Genomic DNA, 9,210 nt, shown 5'->3' on the forward strand with positions numbered 1-9,210 from the left:
AACATGTCTAAAGGCGGTGATTCTCCGAGGTGTTAGTCCACTATTACCTCACCGGCATGAACCAAGGTTTACTGAACAATGAACTGATTAATGGGATAAGAGAGGAAAAGAGTTCTTATACTTACTCAAATATGTGCTTTATTGTGAAATACTAGATCATTTGACCTCTTTGGGCCTCAAACTGTTTTTTAAAGTAAACCAACTGAGAAGACAAGAGGGCTTTTGTCTGGTCACATCCAAGTCTAAGAAGGGACCACCTGAGTACACACCGCGTCATCTTTAAAACTGCATTGTGAGCTTATATGTTTTGGTTAATGTCAAATCTTAATTTAGTGACTATAGCTGCTAAATATATGTAGACGAGTAACTAATATTTCCCACTGAAATGCAGTGAGGTAGAGTCAAGTAGCATAATATGGATATTCTCAAGAGAAGCACCTCAGAGTTTCCACCACTGAACAGTGAAGAATGAGCTGAGGCACAATGAAAACCACTATTGCAGCTACATCTACATTACTGCTGAATCATCATTCCACATCTATAGTCATACGATTTATGGTTGAAAAGTTAAGATAAACTATATGAGGTAAAATGAGCTTACTTTACACAATAAGGGGAAGCTCAGCGCTTTGAGGATTACCTGAGCCAATCTGCTGCTTTCTCTGTACGGAGTCTGCTGAGGTTTCAGGACCTTATAAAGCTGCCCTACAGATGCCTCAGTTTGCCGTTGCACCAGTCTGGCACTGCTGAGTAGATCCAGAATACACAGAAAGGACTTTGTCTCCCAGATTGCCTGTGAATCACTTTGCATCACCCAGGAGGAGATGGAGGAAACTGAACATCTGGTGGATGCGAGGTAATCCTCACCCAAATATGCAACTTCACACGTCAATCTAAACGATAATGATCTACTCAGTAGTGATTCCTCGTTTCTCTTCTTGCTCGCCTGACTGGGCAGTAAGATGGATGGATAAAGTAACATTTATATTGCATGTACAGATCAGACTTGTTGAAATAAACCAAAACAGCTTCTGAACCTTAAGTGGACAGATAACAGGTCCGTACAGTCTAATATATTGTTCAGTTATAATGCTGCCTGATGGTTTGGACATTAGCAGTGGGGATAAGAGCTTTAAAATAGTTCTAGACATCATATTCATCATCGTATTCAGGTGATTTGGTAAAACTGTCAGAAGTTAAACAAGCAAGGATCAACAAGATGTGTAAAAATTAATCTACATTTAAGCTCACAATAACTCTTTGAATTTGTATACCTTTCCGTGCTATGCATCTCGAGTATGAATCTTCCCTGACTCAGTGTAGTGGTTTGCTTTCCCAAAACAAAACCTGTTGTGCCATCTAGTGACCACAAGACCAGTTATACGCGATAGCGTAATTACTAGATGTGACCACTGGAGGGCAGCATTTGTTTCTAACGCAACACTACCAGCTGTTACTCAGCAGTCCTCTCTCCTTTTTCGTTTTTTGCAAAGTGTCATTTGTTAGGGCATCTTTTGAGTGAGAAGCAGCTGGAAACTGATGGGAAAAAGGAAATGTGTAAAGCTCTTCTATTCATCAAAAACAGCTAATGAGGTGCCCTAGAGCAAGGCACTTAACAGCCAACTGGTCCAGTGGAGCTGCTCAGTGGTTAAAAGTGGCAGACTGTGGTGCAAGCTGCAGGTCCTGGCTGTGAATGTGCGTAACTGGTTTGTAACGATGCAGGACAACAGTGACAATGAGCAACCAAAAACAGCATACTGATGAATGCATTACTTAGACTACAGAACTAGATGTTTATTTTTTTAACATTATTTAGCCATTTCAGTAAACATATGCTGAGGCATTTTCATTACTTTGTGAAAATATTTTACAGATTTAAAAAGTCAGTGTTATAACTTCATTAAAAAAAAAAAACAAGACAAACAATCCAAAGACTCACTTCTTTATTACCACATATTTAAAAATGACACAAACAGTATTAACAAAAACCTTCCAGAAGTCTGATAACATACGGTCTTTTCATAGGAAAAGTAGGTTTTCACACTTCACACCATGAACATTTTAACATGAGAACATTACGTTTTCAAGTAGACAGCGAGGGTCTATTTATTGTTTTTGGTCTCTTTTAACCGCCTGACACTTCACTTTCAATATCTATAAACCAGTGACTGTCAGAGATTACCTTTACATGTTGAATCCTTAAGTTTGAGTCAACATCTCTGAATGTGCAGTAAATAGACTTAGATGTATTTCTACATCTCATGTCACCTCACATTGCTCCCATTGCACTCGTACCCGATTATACGGTTGCGTAACATACCACACAGATAACAGGGACATACAGTAGCTGGTAGAATGGTTGATAAGTTCATCCACAGTGCAGGCATACATATTAGAACATCAGTTCTCTCAGCAGAATAGGTCAGAGGAAGATGAGGCCATTTCTAAAGTGACTTTTTGCCTTATTAATCTTATTCACTTTCTGATTTACACCACTGAACTACAATACTACTTAAAGCAACAGTGTGTAGCATTTATAGGAATCTATTGGCAGAAATGGATTATAATACTAATAAGAATGTTTTCTTAAAAGTGTGTAATAATCAACCGAAAATTGAAAAGAATCTCTGTGTTTTTGCTACCTTAAAATTCGCTGGTTTTTTTTTATCTAAATTGGGGGGGTTGGGTCATCTACACAGTGTACGCCATGTTTGTACAGGAGCCCAGAAGGGACAAACCAAACACTGGCGCTGATAGGGCCATTCACATTTTCACATCGCCCACCATAGTTTTCCTATTCTCTTAGCACACGGGAGAACTTTCCATTGGTCGCAATCTGCAACCTCACCGCTAGATGTCCCCAAATCCTTCACACCCCACCTTTGAAAGTCACGTCACTGTCCATACTTATCAGTGTGCATGATAAAACACATAAGGCAGTTCATGGGAAGGTAACCACAACATAAAGTTGTGAGATAACAGGAGTCATTGAGAGTTTTGTGCTGCCTCCATTATTCAGGTGGAGACGTGTCTGCAACAAGTAACAGTGCAGTGTCAGCAGACTGCCATCGGATCAGCGCCATTACGGCATCATAAGAAACTATTCAACCTGCAATACAATTTCAATTGTAACTGTTGCTTTTCCCAGAAGTGAATTCAACCTAGCTCCAGTTTGTAACACACCCAAGCATGATTAAGGACAGGTGAGCAGGCTGTGCAGACTGAGGTGCTGGTCCGCTCTCGCACGAACAGTCTTTAAGTCAGTTTTGCATCTCAGAGCTTTTGGTCAAGTCAGTGGAGTATTCTGTGGAGGTATCTCTCTGGGTTGTTCTCTCCTCCTCTCCTCAGTCCTGAGCCGGTTCTGACTGGTCTCTCCGAAGTCCCTGCAGGGCCCTGGCTCTCAGTTAGTACCCCTGTGGCCGCTGTACCTCTTCCTGTTGTCCCTATGGAGGTGTGTCGGCGTGTCTCTGGACTGCTGTGTGCTCCTCCGGCCTCAGAAACACTCTCCTCCCCGGGATCCTTCCCCTGGCTGCTTGGCGAGCTCTCTCCGATCCTGAACATAAATGTTGTTGAAAACAATATGGATGCCACATAATATAAAAAAAAGTCACTATGAAATCAAAATCACACCAGCAGTTTTGCTACCTGAGGTGATTGAAGGCTCGTAGCCAGTGTGAGCCCAACACCTCTCTCCCGTTGGCCCTGAGTCCTCTCCGGTGACTCCGGGCCCTCAGTCCTTTCAAAGCCTGAGCCAGTTCAGCCTCATCTCCGTGGCCCCAAACCAGCTGGGCCCTCTGCTCCGCATCTTGATCCCCCGCTGACCTGAATAGTCTCTGTAGCTGCCACAGATTCACGTCGCTGAAAATGTTCGCAGAGCCAGCCTTCCTACTCCTCCTCTCAGCCAGCCGCCACAGCGAGGAGGGGCCCGCCACCATGGAGGAAGGAGGGGAGGCGGGTTTGGTATCCATCCGGAGCAACACGGGAAAAGGTGGCATACACTGGCTCTACTCTGCGGAGAAGTCGGTAAGAGTTTCCACTCATTGGGATGTGTTGGCAAAGAGAAAGACGCTTCCATGTAAACAACAGAACTTAACAGTACATGAGTGCAGACTGCGTCACAACACCGCTGAGCTGCAAGTCTTCTGCTCTGACTTTTTAATCCTACTTTAAGAGCTGTGCTTTAAAGCCCATTAAACTGCAGATGGCAACTTTATCTTTCTTTACTCGCATATGGTTTTAGGTATTAGCTGAGGGACCAAGATCGTGGCTGCATGGAAGTCAGTGGCCTCGCCACTAAAACAACTTTCTTTCAGCTTGACAAAATAATCTCAAGTAAAAGGTCCACTAGCTTCCTCCAGAGCTTTCAACAGCAGATTATGGAGTTAACGCAGATTTACTCCTCTGAAGGATACAAGGAGTTGAGATCATTCTGTCAAACTTACTATTTACTAAAGTCAGAAATTAAGATTCACATTCTTTTTTATTTAGCTTTATTCTGCAGGTTTCACACCTCTTACTTTTCTCATCATTTACAATCAGTCCTGTATATTTCACATTTCAGTAGAGAGAACAACAACATACCACATCACAAAACAACTTATGAGCAAAAATGATCATTTTCCTGAGCCACCTGATGGGTATTGTTTAATTTTACCTTGCTATAGTCATACAGTATATGGAAGGATATGTTGGTTAAAATGTAGCCTATGATGGCACAGGGTGCCTTAAACATCTGTGACTTGTATTATATCTTTGTCTAACTGGAAAGAAGACCATAATGGAAATAAGTGATCTTTTAACTTTCTTGTCTTATCCTCAATTTCCAATGAATATGTATTTGTCACAGTGTATAATCTGTTTGTTTGTTTGTTTGTATATATATATATATATATATATATTGGATATGTCAAATACATAAAATAACTCCAATACTAAATCTACTAAACAGTCAGGGAGTTAGTTGAGGACATAAATCATCATAATTGTGGGATGCTGCAGCTCTAAAAACACAAAAACTTACACATTCATAGACCTATGTTTTTTTTAAGAAGCCTGGTTTAACGTTAACCACGCGCTACTTGTCTGATGTTTGCATAACAAAAACACAATGGTGCACAGATACCGGATCCCTTGCATAACTGGGAATAAGGTACGAAGAGTCTCTGTCAAAAGAAAGTATGAAATGGCCTTTGAATGAGACATATTCGTGGCCCTGGACGCTGAACTGTACCGTCTGTGCTGGGTTGTATTGTGCTGTGGGTAAAAGGCAGTAAACAAGAATCCTGTGAGAGTCATGAGGAAAATAAAAAGGACTTCTGCTTACCCAAAGATGAACTGATGTGTTCAGTGCGCTTTGCTCCGCTGCTTCTCTTTCATGAAATCTCCCACAACACTGAAACGTAGCGCAGGTCAGCCAATTTCTGTCCTTGAGCCGACGGTTCAATTACAAATCAATGTCGCCAGACGACCAATGAGGGTCGAGAGATCCTCTGATCCCTCCTGTCTAGGTTAGGATACAGCTTTTCTTTTCGACCAATCACAGGTTCGGGCGAGGAAGGGAGGGAGGGAGGTGGTGTTGGGCTCCGCCTCCTGGCCACGTAGGGTGTGTTTGCTGAAATCCATTGACGTCAATGAGCCGCTGGCTGGCACAAGAAGGGTCTGTCAATTATGTGAGAGGGAAGTAACATGTGAGCATCCTGCGCAGAGTCAAACAGGATGACGAATGGGCTCCTAAAAAAAAACACTGCTTCTTTGTTATGTTGTTTGTCAAGTGGACAAAGAAAAATATTGTATTATATCAGATTATATTATACTCACAGTATACATATGAATCTATTTGTTATTATTATTATTATTATCTTTTTGTGTCTTTAACGGAAGTAAGGAATGTACATGTATTGTTTCAGTTTACGACACAACAATACTGTCTACATGACGCATGGAAGCCTGACAATGATTAGCCACGCTCCTGCTTTGCTGTCTCATCACCACATATTGACATATTGCATACTTCACTTTCATAAAGCCTCCCTTCACTCCGAGGAGAGACGTCACACTCCCCGGGGGATATACTCCACCTCGGGAGAAACACGCGAGCAGATGAGCGGACATGGATGAACCCGGCAGTCCAGAGGAGGAGCAGGCTTTGAATTACAGGCCACCCCCTCTCCATCACCCAGCCCCCCCCCCACCCCCCACCCCCAAACACAGACGTTACATTCAACAGAGGAAACGGAAAAGACGAAACATACAAGACGGTTTTTCATTTCAAAACCCCGGGGCTGTGGAAGGAACAGAGAGTTCCTTTTTTATACCTAAACTTGTCCACTTTTGGCTTCATAGCCAGACCAAAAAAACCGGCCTTTCACCCCGTCATTCCCACTTTTAGTGCATCTTTTCCCCCAGCTGTTTGCAGCTGGCAGAGAGCACCCGCCCTGTTCGGGAAAAAGGGACCGAGAGTGACCGGAGGAGGAGAGAGATGGCACCCCAGCCTTCCCAGCCGCAGGTGAGGAACAATATCCTGAAGTTCTTCAAGAGTTTTTTGGGACTCATCCGGATCCTGCAGATTGTGTTCGGAGCCGGACTGTGGGTCACCATCGCCGCCAACAAATACGAAGGATCCATCCACTTCGTCCTGTTCGTCGCAGTGCTCTTCTGGCTCCTCACCCTCGCTCTTTTCTTCCTCACCCTGCTGGACAAGCAGGACCTGGTCCCGCTGCTGGGAGGGGAGCGCTGGTTGTCCACCAACCTGGCGCACGACGTGGCCGCCGCTGTGCTCTACCTGCCGGCCATAGGCGTCATGATCTACAAGACGGATCGCAAGTCGTACTGCAACCTGGATCTGTACAAGCACCTCTGCCTGTACAAGGTCTACCTGACGGCCGCCGTGTTCGCCTGCCTGTGCTGCCTGGCTTACCTCGCGGCGGTTATTTATGGAGCGTGCAGGAAGTGTCGGGGAGAGCAGACGGTCATCTGATGAGACTGAAGTGGGGGGGGGGGGGGTCTTCCAGGGGGGGTATCCACAGCAAGATGAGGAATAGTTCACTTCACTGTAATTTAACTCAACGGCTACTCTAATCACAGGTTTGTCTCTGTTGTCTCTCCACGTCAAGCTTTCCACTTTGTTGGTGAAGCGAAACAAACATCCCAAAAATCACTCAGTCCGTGTTGCTGACATGAAAATACCCAAGCAGCTCCTGGCACAAAGGCCACCCAGGATGGGAGTCTGATTGGAAATGTGTTAGGGGGGACCTGAGCATTGTACCCTTTTATTAAGGCTCAGGTCACCATTCCTCCACCTCTTGCATTTTTATCCCAGTAATTTAATGTCATTTTCCCTCGTAAAGAATCATTATAATTTCCCTGTAAGTGCATATTATAGTGGGGAAGTATATTCAGTGTTTACAATAAAATGGCCTTAACATACACGTATAGATTTGTGTCAGTATACTGAGTAACTGTCCTTCTAAAACCTCTCATAGGATTTCTTTTTTTCACAAGGGATACTTACCTTTTTTAAAGTATATATTTTTATGTGTTTACATGTTTTTTATGACAGCAAAACTATACTGAAGCATGACGGACTAAAACACTTGTGGGTCTCCTTTCGACCAGCTCTGTTTTTATTTTGTCTGACTCGAACATTGCAAACCGTTTTATCAGTGCCTTCTGTCAGAATGCTGTATACTCAACAAGGTTGTGACAACAACAACCCAACACGATGGGTGTAATTGGTGCTATAATGTGTATGCTGAACAAAAATATTCCTTACGTTTTCATTATAAAGCCAAAGAATAAAGACCAGTAAGTGTGAGCCTGTGATGTGTTTCTTTGGTTATGATGATATTGCAATATCATATATATATATAAGTGTTTATACAACCTGCTTGTTTTGTTTGAGTACTTGGAGTTCAATTTGGAGAAAGAACCAGGCCGCTTGAACTGTGCTTTTGGAGGCTTTTTCTCAAACGAAACACAGATTTAGAGGGACTAGTCACGGAGGCCGTCTGGAACTTTCTGTTGGGAGATAAAAGCCTTGGCCAACAGGCAGGGATCATTTATATGCTATGCCACTTGACCACATGAAAGACATACGTAGATCCCTAGATGTATCTGTGTCTCTCGCAGAAGATGGGAGAGTCACTGACAATGTGCTGTGCGTTAGTTAGAGAGAATGTGAGTGTGTTGCACGAGAGTTATCCTACTGTGTGCGTGTTTGTACAATAATCTGGGAAGAGGCTTGTTCTTACCGGAACAGTCTGTTGGGGTTCTGGAGGTGGGCTGACGTTCAGCCAATCAAAATGAAGCCAAGCAGTGGAGATGATTCAACGTCTCGTTCATTCCTGTCGGCACGTCGTTCTTGAAAACATGCTGCAGACAAGTTGATTAAACAGCACCCAAAGCCAAAGTCAGTATACCAGTTTTGTAGTTCTCTGACAGATTTGTGTTTATGCATTGTACACTTGCTGTTGCTGGCATGGGGCATGTATGTAGTGAAAAAAAGCTGCAGATTACTCACACATAAACACACGCTTTTCCTTTAGGGGCCTTACGCTTTCCCCTTGTACGCCTCAAGAATGAGGTGAGTTATTTTTGGAAAGGAGCATCAGAGATCAAATGTTGCTACGTCACAGCTCCAGATTCACAATCAAGATTCAAAACAAAGGCAACACAAATGCAGAGATTCAATTATAATAACAGCAGTTTTACAATACAATAATGAAAGAAAAAGAGGCGAGAAATATCTTTGTATTCCTTGCCGAGAATATCTGCTGTTATCTGATTCATATACATATCCTTGACTTATTTAGTGCTTAGATTTTAGAGGCAAAGCGACCATATAAAGACGGAGACAAATCAAACTGCAATCAGTGAAACGTTAAAATTCTTTGTGTCATAGTATTTCATTTGGGTATTTTATTCAGTCGGTACTTCCATGAACAACTGTAAAGTATGTCATCCCTGTGGCACCGGACCTTTCTACGCAATGGCAACAACAACAATACAGTGCGTGTGTTGAGTGCAAGGTGGCCACGGATACAGAAGTGGAAGGGTTAATGTTAACCAGCTGCAGGATATAAATCTAGCACTTCTAAAGGAGGAAAAGAGCCCCCCCCCCCACACACACACACACACACCACCCACCCTCTCCCCCTCTGAGACTTCCACAGAAGAGTTGTCCTGTCCACGTGTCAGCGCCTGTGGAAACAC

The 9,210-nt window shown here is 43.3% G+C and overlaps 2 protein-coding genes across 5 annotated transcripts; one reads left to right on the top strand and one right to left on the bottom strand.

Moving 5' to 3' along the window:
• Window positions 1–1,926: 1,926 nt before the first annotated feature.
• Window positions 1,927–9,106, bottom strand: LOC142932898 (arginine vasopressin-induced protein 1-like). Of its 4 annotated transcripts, XM_076077001.1 has the most exons (5): window positions 8,519–9,106; window positions 8,250–8,370; window positions 5,324–5,658; window positions 3,646–4,009; window positions 1,927–3,553 (listed from the first exon to the last, which is right to left on the bottom strand). In XM_076077001.1, the coding sequence occupies exons 4-5, from the start codon at window positions 3,993–3,995 to the stop codon at window positions 3,292–3,294; spliced, it is 612 nt and encodes a 203-aa protein (XP_075933116.1). In that variant the 5' UTR covers window positions 3,996–4,009; window positions 5,324–5,658; window positions 8,250–8,370; window positions 8,519–9,106; the 3' UTR covers window positions 1,927–3,291. The 4 variants fall into 4 exon arrangements, with proteins under 4 accessions (XP_075933116.1, XP_075933118.1, XP_075933115.1 ...); XM_076077003.1 differs by having other exon boundaries at window positions 3,646–4,004; window positions 8,250–9,106; XM_076077000.1 differs by having other exon boundaries at window positions 8,250–9,106.
• On the top strand, window positions 6,196–7,813 carry marveld1 (MARVEL domain containing 1). The gene has a single exon (XM_076077004.1). It carries the CDS (start codon window positions 6,479–6,481, stop codon window positions 6,974–6,976), a length of 498 nt encoding a protein of 165 aa, XP_075933119.1. The 5' UTR covers window positions 6,196–6,478; the 3' UTR covers window positions 6,977–7,813.
• Window positions 9,107–9,210: the final 104 nt, after the last annotated feature.

Source organism: Anarhichas minor, unplaced genomic scaffold (genome assembly GCF_050575085.1).
Source record: "Anarhichas minor isolate MPS153535 unplaced genomic scaffold, ASM5057508v1 ptg000058l, whole genome shotgun sequence".
Classification (NCBI taxonomy): Eukaryota; Metazoa; Chordata; class Actinopteri; order Perciformes; family Anarhichadidae; genus Anarhichas; species Anarhichas minor.

Excerpts from the sequence above, each read along its gene's own strand:
- LOC142932898 (XM_076077001.1), bottom strand. The coding sequence starts at position 3,995 with ATGCCACCTTTTCCCGTGTTGCTCCGGATGGATACCAAACCCGCCTCC. Across the intron at positions 3,554-3,645 it reads CGAGCCTTCAATCACCTCAG|GATCGGAGAGAGCTCGCCAA; the intron begins GTAGCAAAACTG and ends ATTTATGTTCAG.
- marveld1 (XM_076077004.1), top strand. The coding sequence starts at position 6,479 with ATGGCACCCCAGCCTTCCCAGCCGCAGGTGAGGAACAATATCCTGAAG.